The 16,380-nt window shown below is 40.5% G+C and overlaps 1 protein-coding gene across 1 annotated transcript; it reads left to right on the forward strand.

Moving 5' to 3' along the window:
• Positions 1-4,456: 4,456 nt before the first annotated feature.
• On the forward strand, positions 4,457-14,410 carry kcna3a (potassium voltage-gated channel, shaker-related subfamily, member 3a). The gene is made up of 2 exons (XM_003453651.5): positions 4,457-6,505; positions 7,716-14,410. The coding sequence occupies exons 1-2, from the start codon at positions 4,956-4,958 to the stop codon at positions 7,735-7,737; spliced, it is 1,572 nt and encodes a 523-aa protein (XP_003453699.2). The 5' UTR covers positions 4,457-4,955; the 3' UTR covers positions 7,738-14,410.
• Positions 14,411-16,380: the final 1,970 nt, after the last annotated feature.

Raw genomic sequence — 16,380 nt, forward strand, 5'->3', positions numbered from 1 at the left:
GTTTAGATAAAGATGTTGGTAGCTATGAAGGCAGCATAAGCAGAAACATAGACACGGTGGACACAATATTTTTGCTTATCAGTAAACAGATTTGCCATTTTAGTATTTGGTAGCTTATGATTATGACATATTAACTGCCTCAAGTTGATTAGATTGAATTTTTCAAGTTGCAGTGCTTTTTTGATATGGACTGATAGGGAACAGGCAGTTCCAGTCCGCATTTAACCCCTTGTGTGGCTGCTCACAATTGTGGTAAGAAAAGCATCGTTGCATTATTTATGACCGCGACCTTCACTGTGACTTATGATAGCTGTGGCAATGGACAGTGTGAATGCTCGATGATTCTGTGCGGGATCACAGCCAATGCACCACTGATCGATAGATGCTGGTCTCTCTCTCTCCCTGCCTCTATTGATCTACCAGTGTGTGCCTGTGAACCAGACTGAACAGTCAGAAAAAAGCCTCGGTCCTCATTACTCAAAGAGCAGTCCAAGCACTGTCACTTCTGATGAAAACCATCCTCCTTTTCCTCTGACACCGTCGACAATGTTGAAGAATGAAAAATGCAGTTATGATCTTTGGGAAGGGATTATTATATTAAATCCTCCTTCAGACCAGACACAAAATATCATTTGTATTGTCACTTAAAATTCCAGCTTCCACCAGAGTTAATAAGTCATTTTCTAACTTCCCAGACTGATAGAAGGCTATCTTTAACGGATTTCAGCTCCAGAGGTTTAGATACGTAATAGGTCTGTTTTATTCTCAGCTGGCAGCCAATAGATTGGGCTTTGAAAATTAACTGAGTGACCTTGTGGAATAGAAGTGCTATTAAGCGTTTATAAATGCATGTGATATTGGAAATAAGCATGTGTAGAACATATCTAAAATCTACTGAGAATTCTTGGCTTAAGTTAAAGACAACAAACCTCCTGCAGTGTTGACAGTTTTAAAAATTGTCTGACAGCTTTTAGTGATGGTATCTGAAGGGGAATTTTTATTTTTTATTTTATAAAAGTTTATTTTATGAATTTTTCTTTGTCTTTCGTAAACAGTGCAATCAGGAAATTACTTTCCCTGTATATAAACAACCAACTTTGCTACTCCCGCCATAACGTGTTTTTTTTTCTCACAGCGTCAATAGCCAAAAGCTGGTTTAATGTGCATTTTTTTAAAGTTAAAGTGTTTCTCCTGTCCAGGGTTGAAACTTTATGTCTTTGTTTTCATGTTAAACTGGTTCATTTGCATTTAATAAGTGGCCTTGTGGTTAAAAAATGCACTTGCATTACATGCAAACAGACCGGCTCTTTTCAGTTCTGATATGTAATGTGTTCATCCCTCAGTGGGAATGTGAAAAAAAAACCAAAACTCTTGGGCCACCCGCTCCTGCACAAATTATGTAACTTCTTCAACTTAACTCCTTGTCTCTTTACAAAACACTTGATGTTTTGTTGCCATGGAGACAAAGACCCAGACAAAACTTCCCATGCGTACTGATTTGCAACCACTGGGAGACTTTTAATAGCAGCATGATATTCTTGCTGGAAAGGATAATTTTTTTAATCAAATTTATGTGCATGTTATTAACAGTGGAGTGGGAGTGAAATGGTGTAACTAGAGATTACACTAAAATTACTTAAACATGACCAGACTTCGAGAAATTCAGTTATATAAAATAAAGCCACGTGAAGTTCCGCCCCACAGCACTCCACTTTCATTCTTTTAAAATTAAATGGAGAAGCAAATCAACGTCTATTGATGAGTCTATCTTTAAGCCCTAGATGAGCATTCCCACAATAATCATCCTTATCACTGTATATATATAGTGGTGGTATAGCAGGTGGTGGAAAGTCTTCTTAGTATGTTCCCTCTTATTAGCATAGTATAATTTTTGTTGTAAGTAGATGATTATAGCCACTGCCTATCAACTCACTAAACATTTTCTTGATACATTTATTAATTATTTTTCTTTCATTTTCTTTAGGCTGTTAATTTTTCCCACACTCCAAGTATGTGTTTTCAGATTTCCAACTTTCTCCAACTACCTGTCTAAAAGTCAAAGACATTACATTAAAATAGATATGAAAAGCTATAACTCCTCAGATTTGGGAAGCTGGAATCAGCGCTAATGTGAAATCTGGATCAGGTTAGGGGTCCTGTCATTAAATTGACATCAGGTTGGACTGATATCTTCTCTGTTGTGCATTGTTTTTTCACATATCAAAATGTTTGATATGCTATCAAACATTTTTTATTTGAGGCCCTGTCAGATAATTCTTCTAGGTAATGGGAACCATATACACACATTGTTTTCACTCTAAATTAAATCAGTGGTTCATGATTGGGCTCCATGTAAAGTGACCAAGGAAAATCAGCTATAAGCTTTATTGTTTTTTATTTGTTTGTTTGTTTGTTGTTATCTTTGACTCTCAAAATTCTACATCAGGACTCTGTGTTTGCTGACTTTTATTGACATTTATTAAATGTCTACAATCAGCACTAGCAGCATGAAATGGTAAAGTGAGTCACTTTATTATTTCATTTTCACAATAAATGTTAGTAACGTTAAAGCTATTTAAATGACATAACTGTGTATAACTGTGTGTTCTACAGCAGAATTGCTGTATTGAACTATGATTTTTAAAGCGAAATGCTCTGCAGATGTTGCAGTGTGTTGCTGTAGAATATGATAGATTAGTAAGAAGTAGGGTTTCTGTCTGTGTGGGAAGTAGTACAAAACTGGATCAAGATATTTGATCAACAAAGGTCAAAGGGGGGTCATTTTATTCTGGCCTGCAAAGAAAAGGAGATAAGATTGATATTGGACTGAGAATGATGTAAAGTCATAAGGACAAAGGAGGGTGTCCAGAACTGAGATACTGACTTGGAGAAATGGTGGTGCTGTTTGTGACCTGCATGATCACATGGTCACAAACACACCAGCCAAGCGTCAATAAGTTAAGTAACTCTGCTTTTTTATTGATCAATTTGGGCATGACAGTGTGTGTTTTAAGAATGAACAAAATGTGAATGTGCACCATCATTAATGGTGTTTGTTTGGGGGCAAAAATGTTATACCTTTGTGATATTAATATTTTTGCACCTTGGTGTAATTTATTTCTTAGCTTATACATACTACAATTTAATACTCAGAAACATGGGAAACAGACAAGTATCATGACTGTTGTGCCATCTGGGTTCTTAAAAAATTCTTATTAAACCTTGTTCTATGGGGTAGGTAGGTCTTTGAAAAAAACAGACACTGTTAGATCTATTACGTAGAATGGATATTTAAACAGTTACAGAAATACTTTTAGTTTTATCATGGTAAGTCAAGATTTTCTTTGGAGAAAAGAAAAGGCCCTTCTTTGGAAAACGTGTTATTTCCACGTCCTCACAAAAGAGACTTAATGGTGCCATGGTTCTTAGGCATCTACTTAAGAAGATAAATAAGCTGATTTTTTTTTTCTAAAACTTGATAAATTCACTACTACAGAACTATGGTGCTTGTCTTTTTTATATTATGATGTCCCCCCACTCCCCCACCTCCCAAGCAGTGGTGGTCAGTAGGTTTTTTGGATCAGTGTCATCCGCTTTAAGAGGATTTTCTAAAGTATGTTCATAGTAGAGTACTAGATGTTGCCGTATTTGGGGAGAAGAGAGGCTCAGCTTTTCCTTTGGTGTTCACATGTTGAAATGAAAACCTAGAATGGCACAATATAAACAACAAAAGGGCGCATTGTGCATTAGCCTTGAATCCCATTTGAACTCATTAACCCTGCTTGTCATCCTAAACCACAGACGGTGACAGACTCCTTTGATGAAGCCTGTCAGGATGAATTAGAAACAACACTGATTTTGCATTTTCGTCATTAATCGCAGCTGTAACAAGGACTGACACTCAGACTCTTCTTTGAGGCGATTCTATCAACACATGGCAAAGTCTCTCTCTCTCTCTCTCTCTCTCTCTGTGTGTGTGTGTGTGTGTGTGTGTGTGTGTGTGAAGGCGCACATACACTCATTTCGAGTGGAAATGAGGTGACTGATCCCGGAGCTTATGTGCTATGTTGGCAATATCCAGGAGAGCATCTATAAACGAATACACACAAATTGAGCACGTAATAAACTCAGCTGAGTGCTGATAAAGAGCGCGCGCATAGATTTACCAACTGGGGCGCGCTTGTTTTCAGCACCATGGAGAGCAACACCTCCTTAACAAGAAAGAAGACACATGGCAGAAATGCAAGAATTTCATTTTCTGCGCCGCTTGAAGACGGCACGTATCTAGTTGCCCCGGTACAGCCCTCTGTTTCTGTTGATTATCGAAATCCTTATGATGTCATTTCTGTTGGAAAAGTGAAGCTGTAACTAATATCACTTGTTTTGTTTTGTTTTTTTAAGTTGGAAAAAAGGAAAAATAAGATTAATTGCAGATTAGAACGAGGACTTTGCTTTCCTCTATGATTTTCTTTTTTTCCATTTGTGTTGGAGGTGAATCGCATACATTTTGGATTCCTGCCTTTTATGTTATTTTTGCTAAAAGGGAGCTGGCAGGACTGCTGATTTGTTGTCATTCCCACGTGATAAAGATGATAACGGGTTCGCACGAGCTCACAGCGTAAGAATAAAACTTGGATCTAACAGGTGTGGATCTGATTTCATCAAGTGTTTTCGGCTCGCCACACAAGGGTGGGTGCTCGACATTAAGTGTCAAGTTAATTACCGATTGGGCGGGTGGTGGACGTATGTCAGACATATGCGCGCCGTGGGTGGGTGTCGGCGTGTTTGGGGAAAAAAAAGCCAGAGGGGAGTGCAGCGCTTCAGCGTGTGGATAGGCAGAGATAGGTGATGGTTGGAGGAGATGTAACTGGCGTCGGCCTCAGCTTTCCAAAGCTGTAAGCTTTGGCTGGGAGTGGCGTGGCGCACTCTGCTCCTCCAGACTGAAAACCACCTGTATGGATGACCAGACCTCCAGCGTGATCCTTCCGCCCGCGTCAGCGGGACACAGGGGAAGCAACGAGTCTGACAACCGGGGTTATGCCGAGGAGGAGAAGGGCGTCATGACGGTGGAAAACATGCTGGAGGAGTCCGCCGTGCTCTCAGCGCCTCACCTGTCGGTGGACCGATATGAGCGCAGCCGCCAGGGATGCTGTGAGAGGGTGGTCATCAACATTTCTGGTTTACGTTTCGAGACGCAACTGAAAACTTTCAGCCAGTTCCCAGACACGCTGCTGGGGGACCCGAGGAAGAGGATGCGCTACTTTGACCCACTGAGAAACGAGTACTTTTTCGACAGGAACAGACCAAGCTTTGATGCCATCCTCTACTACTATCAGTCAGGAGGACGAATACGGAGACCTGTTAACGTTCCCATTGATATTTTCTCAGAGGAGATCAGGTTTTACCAACTCGGAGAGGAGGCCATGGAGAAATTCCGCGAGGATGAAGGGTTTATAAAAGAAGAGGAGCGCATCCTCCCCAAAAATGATTTCCAAAAGCAGGTTTGGCTTTTGTTTGAGTACCCTGAAAGCTCTGGGCCAGCAAGAGGGATAGCCATCGTTTCAGTGCTTGTTATTTTAATTTCAATTGTTATTTTCTGCATGGAGACTCTGCCGGAATTCCGGGATGACAGAGACCAAGCCACAGTGGCACCCGCAGTTAATGGCACTGCTCCCTTCATGTCAAGTCCATTCACAGACCCTTTCTTTGTCATCGAAACGTTGTGCATCATATGGTTTTCTTTCGAGTTGCTGGTCAGGTTTTTTGCCTGTCCAAGCAAAACTACCTTTTCCAAAAACATAATGAATATCATTGATATCGTCGCCATAATCCCCTACTTTATCACTCTGGGGACAGAGCTGGCCGAGAGGCAAACCAACGGCGGTCAGCAGGCGATGTCCCTCGCCATCCTGAGGGTGATAAGACTGGTCAGGGTCTTTCGTATTTTTAAGCTCTCCCGACACTCAAAAGGACTTCAGATTTTGGGACAGACCCTCAAGGCCAGCATGAGGGAGCTTGGATTGCTCATATTTTTTCTTTTTATCGGAGTTATTCTCTTCTCCAGTGCAGTTTACTTTGCAGAAGCAGACGACCCCACTTCAAGTTTCTCCAGTATCCCAGATGCGTTTTGGTGGGCAGTTGTCACCATGACCACAGTTGGTTATGGAGACATGCATCCGGTCACTATTGGTGGTAAAATAGTGGGCTCTCTGTGCGCAATAGCAGGAGTGCTGACCATTGCCTTACCCGTGCCAGTGATTGTGTCCAACTTCAACTACTTTTACCACAGAGAGACTGATGGAGAGGAGTACCCACAGTATCACACTACAGGTAGCTGTGAGCACCTCCCCTCAGAGGAGTTGAGGAGGTCGTGCAGCTCCTCATCTCTCAGCAAGTCAGAGTACATGGTGATAGAGGAGGGCATCAACAGTGCGTTCAAACAACCCAACTTCACCACCGAAAACAACCAGAACTGCGTGAACATCAAAAAGATCTTCACGGACGTGTAAATGAAACCCGCCATGGATCATTTATGAAGCATGATGAAACAGTACCTATAATATTTTTATATAGCCACTTGTAACGTGTCAGTCCATATCTGTGGATGAAAGCTGCAAATTTCTGTTTTAACAAGGTATTAATCTTTATTTTATTTGCGCCAAAGCAAATGGAAGAGATACAAAAATACTTCAGTGAAGATTTTTCTGTTTTCAGTGTTTCTCCGCGATCAACAAGTATTAACCTGAGCAAAAAAAAAAAAAAAAAAAAAATCACGCACGGAGAAAGTGTTTGCTTCAAATCAGAAGAAATAATAATAATAAAAAAAGCTTGTTAAAACAGACATTTTTCAGCGTATAGTGCCACACGATGCCTACATATCTTGATGTTATAATGCGACCGTTGTTGGTGTTCATGACTGGGATAGACGTGTAGCATATAGTCTTCTACTGAATCTACCCACCAGTCCAAAAACGACGTCTTGTGCTTCGTGGAAATCAATAGACTATGGTAATTTATATAGCCCAATGCCTGTTTCGGTTATATTTAATATCATAACCTGTCCACATGTTGTTCGGATTATTATTCGGGTAATAAAAAGCAGAGTGCTGTTAATGGAAACGCTTATCATAAAATATGAGTTGAGCTTTTCGTACAGTGTATTTTTATTCAGAACTGCCTATATAGCCTATATTGAATAAAACTCAAATGAACTGACTCAGGTTCCACCTCTCTCTCATATATTCTTTAGAATAAATTTGCTGCATCTTAGCAAACTTTGTCCAAAGAGAGCAGGAGGAGCATGAAAACAAGAAAACTGTGAATAATTGTGTGATTGAGGTCATGTGCGCAGTGATGACAGAATGGATAAAGGGAGGGAGAACGCACGGCGCATCGCCGCCTTCCGCTTGTTGAACCGCCTTGTGCAGTCTCCATGGCTACGGTGGTTTCCTGGGTAACCCCCTTTCATGCTTCCGTGGCATTGTGTTGCATCTTCACAAACTGTTGTTTTGCCTTCTTGTCCTTGGAGGGGAAAATGGTGCATATTATTTTGGTTTGGGTTTGGCGATTCCTTTAAAGATGGTTAAGGCAGAATGAACCAAGCAGCACTATTACTGTAACTATTTAGGGAAAATGAAGCCCACAGCTTCAGATTACATGAACATAATGAAAGGCTACAGTATCACTGTATTACTGAATGCTGCTCTCTTTTTCAGATGTAAACGCGCCATTATCTGAGCTGGCACACCAACGGATGTCAGCTGCCTTTCATCTCCCACCTGCAGACCTGTGCACGTGAGCTTTTTGGTACAGTGTAGCTCAACCAGAAAGCAACACTCCAATCAGTCCAACAATTCGTTACAGAGTTGCATTTTCTCTAATAATACATGACTGCTTCCATCATAAATGAGAAGTCTACAAAAGTCCAGTTACAAAAGTTCAATTATCCCTTTGCTTCTGTTAATTTTAGAGCTGAGTTGTAGTTCTTTTCATGTAGATTCACTTGTTGATCATTTTCTATATCAAATTAATAATAATCTTTAGAATAACATAACTAAAATGTGACACCTTAACATTTAAAGGTCGATTTTTTTTTTTTTTTTAGCAAAGGTCTGAAAAATATATACAATGGTTAGACAATCTTCTCATAAAAATTTCAGATCTAATTATTTTTATTTGGAGCATCTGGAGCTCTCTCAGTGTCATGTAATTGGCATCTTTAATATGTACTGGGACATCAAACTAGAGATCATCATTTTCATCAACTGCGTATGTTGATGAAATGTATCATTAAGTACTTCACTTGTTTGTAATGCCTCTGAACAGTGTGTGGAGTCATGCTTGATTTAAAATTGATGCGTGGTGTGGAACCAACACAGACGAAATAGACCTGTAAACAGCTCAGTACTGCCCTCTAGTGGCTCAGTACAATTATTGCTGTCAGGCAGGGCTTAAACGTTGAACTTGGAAGTTAAAGTCTTGAGGGGTGAATATGTGGTATATGGTGCCTTTATACACATTTAAAGATTTGTCAAATAGTCAGTGTGTTCTTTTGACTAACTTATGTGTATTAACGTCCTCTCACAGCATTTTTAACAACTTTACCCTTACAAAATCTGAAACGAGTCTATTTATGTTTATGTTTACTGGAGATTTATGGAAGTTTGTCATAAGAAGCCTGCAGAGACTTTGATCTATCAGATATAGAACTGATCCCCAAAAAGAAGAAACTTCATTAATGGTTTAAATTTATGGAGCCTTTTTCTTTGTGAATGAAATAAGATGCAGTAAATAATCACTTTATCAGATGGCTGACAGCACATACCTGGAATTTAGATGCTGAGCCACTATTTTGATAAGATTAAATGTTTTTGCTAAAATTTTTAGAAACATTAATATTCAGTTATATATATTTATGACTGATTACAGGGGTGTTATTTCCATTTTTCCACACACTAGCATAACATAATAAATTTAAAGGTTTAATCATCTTCAGTATAAAGTCAACACTAAGACCTCAAGGCTATATTCACATCATCTTGTCAACAGACATTGAAAATGATAGGCCTTATAAAATTAGACTTTATGGTAAGAGCAATAATTTATTGTCATTGAAGAATTTTATTGCCTTCATGCAATCTGCAAACCCTTTTTGTGGCAAAGTAAGGAAGAACCACTTACAAGTACTTTGTATGTGCATCTATGGATTTTATTCAATCTGTGGAAGACGAAAATATACTTTTTGCTGAAGATGAAATTTTGAATCTAGCAATGATTATTGTTATTTTTACTATTGTTACACATGCACCGCTGAGGAAGATACAGTGTCTTGTCCTAGAACCAGCAAATGTGACCATCTGGGATTTGTTGTGCAGGTCAGGAAACTACTTTAAAATCCAGCTAGAGGCGTCTAGTGTGACCCATAATTCTCATGTTTCCCATGAGACAAAGAGAATTACAGTTTGTGAGCTAGAGCTAGGGAAAAAAAAAAAGAAAAACTTTCTTACACCTAACAGGACTTTTCACAAACACTAAAAAAGACACCAAAGTTACTTGAAATTGACTTGGCAGTATGCTAGCCTGTTACAGGACTGTTGCTTTTGAAGCCATGTCTTGTGTTCCCAGTGCAGCATTGAAACAAATAAACAAAATGATGAAACATTAACCAAGAAAAAGCAAAGGGATGTATCAACAGCCTTGTGAAATGCCTTGCAGAAAGGTTGCTATGATTATATCATGAAATTGATATATTTTTGCTTGTAATGTTTTCTAAAGGGATCTACAAAAGTATTGCTTTGTAATGGTGCTATCACAGAATTGACTGAAACCACCCGGGTATCGTAAAATTTGATCCATGTTTACAACAAGTTCATTTCTCTTCAAAGCTGTTGTTAGAGATTTCACAGAAACACAGACACAAATGTGTAACAAAGGTGAACCTAACATCTGAGAAGGTACAGAAACCTATGGATGACTTAAAGTCACCTTAAACATACTCTAAAGTAAGGCAGTTTGGTTTAACCAATAGGCACTTCTTTGCTGAGTTTTCTGTTTTCTCAGTTCTGCAGACAAGATACCATGTGTCCTGCAGCTCCAGGTGCATTGCCTCAGAACTGCTGAGTGGTTTTGTACCTTCTATCTCCCCCTTCTTTAATGTATTTTTAACCAGGAGAAAATGAAATGATGCTTGCGATTTACCCACCACCGTTAATCATCTACAAAGCTTGACGGCTGTGCTTGCAAGAGACATCTCCAGTACAGCATATCTTCTATTAATGTTTTGGTTTTGTGAAAGGTAAGAACGACATTAGAGATTAACTTATTAGGAGATCGGTGTTGTTATGCTCTAAATTGATAAAACACTGGATTGTTCATTTCTGCATTTAGAGCTAAGAATATAACAACATGACAACAAATATATTGGGGGGGGGTTACATTTATTGAACTTAAATTTGTACTTTTTACTTAAATGAAATGTGAAAAAAGCCAAAGATGCCAAAACAAAAACTAAATATTTCCAAACACAAAATCTTGTTCTGTATCGTTGTATCTTCTTTTTCTATTCACTGCAGACCAAGAATTAAAATCCCATTAATTACTCAGTCTTAATGTACACTTATGGCTTTGATATATGTGCCAAGTTGTGTCACTTCTCCTCCGTGGATGTCCACGTGGTTCTCTGGTTGTGCTGAGCATGGCGGAGTACTCCACAGCTGTAAGACAGTGAGGCAGTGGTATGCCTCAGTGCACTCAGTAGTGGGATCTTGGTCATTAGAAAAAAGAAGGCACTGGGGAGGGAAAGGTGGATACACTTGAGCTTACATGCATAGTACACAAACACACACAGACAGAAAATCGCAGTTAGCTCCACAGCTGGTTCTCTCCCACACCGCTGCTGCAGGCAGATTCAAAGATGCAAATCCAGGATTGTGTTCAGTTCAGGGTGGGGGGTTTGGAGGAGACCCCGGGCATTCCCTTCTCTCTCATCTCTTTGCTGCCCTCATCATGCCAACATTCTCCACATGAGAGGAGTCATGCCTCACAGCGGCGTGCTACCTCTGATGATACCCAGCATGCCAACATGGGGAGTGTCTGCCAGGAGAGGTGCCTCATGTCATCCTTGAACTTTACAGAAGCACCCAGATGAGAAATGGCTGTGTCCGGTACAATTAGTCACAACACTGGACATTTTCCTTCCTGCGCTGATGATATTTTTATGTAGTACGGTATTTGCCCTAAAACTGTAACTCAGTGTTGCCGAAAATAGAAACTATTGCCATTATTTCTCTCGGTGCCATTCATCCATCTGCTCTTTTGAGAACACATAATGGCACTCTGGGGGCTATTCATAAAGTTCACTCTTCTGCATCAAGACTCAGTGTTCAGAGCTTTCAGTGAGACAAAGCAAAGCCCAGAAAGCATATTAGAGAAAGCATACGTGTATCCATTCCCCCACAGGCCACACAGAAAGCTAGGAGTCAAAGTACTGTAGTGTAATGTAGGGTACTGCACCATATGCTGTAAAACATGTACCAGATGTGAAAGTGTGAAACAGGAAAGATGGAAAATCCAGACTTCACACTTTTCCTAAACACATTTATATTTAACTAATGCACCTGACTGCAAGGAGATAAAATGTGCTTTGTCATCATGCTGTAACTTTACCTGAAATATCTTGTTGGCACCAAAAATGCTGTAGTGATGTCACAGTTCAAATCCTCCTTCTGCTGCCCCTAGAAATGGTTTCTGTAGCAACTGTAGGAGGCTGTGCAAAAGGTTCACCCAGCTACAGCGACAATGCTGACTTGGGACAATTTCTTCTGGTATTGTTACTATTTCTAGGATTGTCCTTACCTCAACATATCTATGATGAATTAGATCAACAAAGAATAGTCACGTCTGAGTGAGGTTCAAAGTTTGAAGCACTGTGACCCTGGAAACTGTGCAGCCCTGACTCACCGCTCAGGTGTCCTGTGACTCAGAGTGGCTGCTGCATCCCTCAGCAGCGTTGTCGACTGCAGACCAGACTCCTGCTTAAGGCAGGGGCACATGTTTTGGTTCACTTGCAAACAAAAACCAGGGCATTGCATCATCAGTGACATAGTAGCTGTCACTGTAAATCCCACACATCTGATAATGGTCACCTGTGCTGCACTTTTTGTCAAGCACTGGAAGTCAGACATTAATACACACGTTTTTTTAATAGCAAATTATTTCATGCACCGTTTCAACTTTTACAAAAAGGGCGCAAAACCTCACTTTAGCAAAATATTCAAGGGTGGATAACAAAGTAATGACTTTGATTTACAGAGCCTTCCTGTGCATGTAAAAGAAAGCTTACATTTACTGACATAAAGTTTTATTTTTACCCTCTTACCCCGATACACAGAGTATCTTATTTCTTCTCTGACCTTGGTGTAATATAACCTAGTGCTTCTGCAAGCTCTTACCTTGACTTAAATTTCACTTTGTCATACAGAAGCATTGTATAATGCAGCATCAGAGTATCCTGCAACAGTGACACTGACTCACTCATTTATTGACTCATAGACCTTCCTTTCAGCATCAGGGTGGCTTACAGAATTGAATGGAGTCAAAATGTTTTGGTCAGTTTACTGCTGTCATTTCTGCAGGTGTACTTATGTATGCAAAAAGCTGCATGTACGAACTTTTGTATGACAGAAACTTAAGTCATGCAGTATACATGCTTTGTTACGTTAAAAACTTCTACAGTTAATCTACAAGCCTGTAAGCTTTGAGGAATGAGCTTGTGCAGTGGGCATATGTGCATATTTCTGAGATGGTATCTGGCTAAGAGAGCTGGAGCTTGGCAGTATACCGCAGTGGGCCAGTGTCCTTGTCTCTCTCCTGTTGTCTGGCTCTTTTCCAGCATCTGCCCTCTTCCTGCTGGGCCTCAATCTGACAAGCACGGCTCTCTCCTTCCCTCCCTTTTCTTCTCCTCCCTCTCTTTGCAGAGTCCTCTGTCTTCCCTATCCTCCCTTTCTCCATCTCTACCTCAGATGTACTGTTAGCTCCAGGGGACACTAAGGACAAAGGGGGCTATATTGCTTTATAGCCATGTACCTTAGCCACTTATTTACTGTGTCCACATTCCTGGTCCCATATTTGTATGTGTAACCTGCCTCTTTTGCAGGGCAACTCAGTTCCTGAGCAGCAATGCTGAAATGACTCATCTCCCAGAGGGTCAAATAAATTGAGTCTCACTGAAGATGCACTGGAAAAATGTCTTTAGCAGCAAACTTGTTGGGCTGCTCTATAGCCCAAGGAGTGAAAAGAATCAGTAGAAAATTCACAAAATATATAGGATAAGATTTAGTGCAAGGTTCTTGTTCTAGGAGTCTTGTTGATGATTTTGCATGACAGAATTTGTTAATGAGGTATTACACAGGAGAGTGTTGCATCATCATATATGGAAGCAGAAAATCTGTATTAATGCAGCAGAAAATCCAAGCATGAATGCGATATGCAGCACTCATCTTTTCTATCTTATCACATTATGTTGGTTATTATGGAGCTTGTAATAGGCAGGGCAGGGTTTTGAAGAGATCCATGGTGGACCCTATGTTTAAAACCTTGTTCCTGTGTGTGTCTCTGTGTGTGCTGGAAACCTGTGGCTGCTGCAATGCAGTATGAAGGAGTAAGGCGGCATCACAGACCTCCAGCATCAATAAAAAGACCACTGCACTCCAGGGACTGCACCGGCTAAATGGCACCAACAATTGCCACACTGTAAGCTCACTTTTGTGTCACCTGGAAACACTAAATACAGCTAATCCTCCATTGATTTTCCAGTATTTCCGAAGCTACCTACCTTTCTAAAAACATTAAAAGGCTACATTTTTAGAGAATGGGATTTGTGCAATATATGGTTTATTTTTAAAATAAAGTATAAAAACGACAGCTCTGAGTTCAGTTAGAATTCAGAAATCACAAATCTCACACCACACTCATTGTCACCAGTAGTGTCACAAAATATGGCCAATGTCATCACTGAAATCTATCTATCTATCTATCTATCTATCTATCTATCTATCTATCTATCTATCTATCTATCTATCTATCTGTCTATCTGTCTGTCTGTCTGTCTGTCTGTCTAACAGAAAAAACAGTGAATAAGACTTATTGCTCCTCTAATCCATCAGTAAGAATGACCCTTCAGTCTCTCACTTCTCAGGTTTATTTTCTCTTCTGCATGTCACTGAGCCAAAACAACATCTGATGGAGATGCTGAAATCGATACCTCTTGGAAACAAATTCATTCTTGACACCCTCACCTGCCAACTTATACAACCAGCCATTTGAACATCCCCATATGATTAAGGCACACAGAGCATTTAGACTGTAGACAACCTTCACTTTTTAATTTAAGAAAAACACCTAATACTTACTAATACTAATTTATTATTATTATTATTATTACTATGAAAGTTTCAAAGGCAGCATTTGCAGTCTTTCTAACAGGCCCCCAGCTCATAAATAATGACCATGCTGTCATAAGTAACCTGGGAAATCCATTATGATATACAGAGAGGTATCAGCTTGTGTGGCAGCAGGAAGGCATGCAGACAGACAGGAGGGAAGAGGTTGGGAGCCATGATGGTCTCGGGGTCTGGCAGGACTAGCCTTGGCAGAGTCAGGTCTCACACAAATCATCCTGCTGTCTGCCCCACTGCCTGTTTCTCCTGAATCACCTCCCTCCCTTGCTCGTCCAAGGGAATCCCACTGACCTTTGGCTTCTGAGGAGGTCACTTCTGGCCACAGCGCTTTCATTCCCAGCTCCAGTATCGATTCCCAGCTCAGGTATCAATAGTGATCGAAGGACACAGTTTGCTCTTTATTCTGAATATAGCAAGGGGCAATGATGGAGGATTTGCTCTATTTTAGTCCCTCTATTCTATCTATTATTCATGAATTGTGTTGCCAGGAAAGACTGCGAGTGTAACTGCCATGAACAAGCATTAAAAAAGAAGTAAACCTGTTATTACTTCCACTATACTAATAACGGACAAGAGAACACAGATGATCAAAAAAAAAGCTCCTCCCACAAGCATTTCTGTTGTTTCTGCGATAAGAAACATGCATGAACATGCTCACATATTTCCTAAAACAGTAGCCACAGGTTGATATATCATCACACTAATATTATTGCTTTTTATCAAATGCCTGAAAAAAGCTCGAAGACAAATTAAATGTGCAGAAATATATATTTTTTTACTCTTAGTTTTGGCAGATCGCATCTTTTAACCATCAGCAGTGCTGCTGAATAGTGGTGGAGCTGTGTACCCCTTTAAATTGCCCATACTGCAGATAAGGTGAGCGCTAAGCTATAGTGCAGATGGGGAGCGCGTTTTTCCGCCCTTGCCTTTCTCCATCACCAGCCCGTCTCTTGGTATGCATAGCAATGCCTGACTGCAGGTTTGACTAAGCTTTATATACCAGTCCTGCGGCCGAAGCTGACAACAGAGATATTTTGCCCAGAAAGTTTTTTTTTCTTCATGTAAAAATCTCTCACCTCCCACCGTGCTGAGACCATGCAGGGGCCATGAAGGCCACTTTACATGTGTGTTTATGTGTGTGCGTGGGTCTCCTGCTCAGTGAAATTGCATAATCTTCTAGCCCACTACGTAGGGCGGTTCTTTCACGCATGTCGTTTCAAGTCAATGTCTGAGGAGGCTGCTCTGCTCACCATGTAGGCTATTAGGAGATTCTCAGAACTGTCTCTGTATTAGATGCTGGGATGCACTGCCTGAGCATATCTGCAGCTCAGTCTGGAATCTGGTGGAAATGCTAATTTATGCCTAAATTATAAATAAGAATGTAAATTGACTGTCTGACGCATGCATAGATTAACTCTTCTGAGCAACCGAATTATTTTCACACGCCTCCAAATTATTAAATCGTGGTAATAAGATTATATTTTTAAGCTCCCTTCCTCGCCCGCGCCTCGCCTTGTCCCCCCCTTTGCAGATGTTGCCTTTCTGAGCACCTTATCGGGACTATTTACCTTTGAGGCTGTCTGCAGCCATCAGCTCGTCACACAGTCATACATGCGTGGAGGAGAACAGTGGAGGAAGATTTTTTCTGCTGATCCCAGCACCTTTGGTTATTAAGGGAAGCACCAGCACCTCCTTGATCGGTTCCCTCCTCCCTTTTTTTTTCTTTCTTTCTTTTTTTTTTTTTTTTTTTTGCCAATCGCCATCCCACGACAGCCTACCCGGAGGAAAGGAGTCGGGGAGGGGAAAGCGAGGACACACCCGCACATACTGTACCCGGTGTACACGGCAAGGATGCCGCAGACAACATGAGGTGAATATCATCGACTGTCCCAAATTGGAAATTCATTTTATACCTGCACTGGAA

The sequence above is a fragment of the Oreochromis niloticus genome, linkage group LG5 (assembly GCF_001858045.2).
Source record: "Oreochromis niloticus isolate F11D_XX linkage group LG5, O_niloticus_UMD_NMBU, whole genome shotgun sequence".
In the NCBI taxonomy this organism is placed as follows: domain Eukaryota; kingdom Metazoa; phylum Chordata; class Actinopteri; order Cichliformes; family Cichlidae; genus Oreochromis; species Oreochromis niloticus.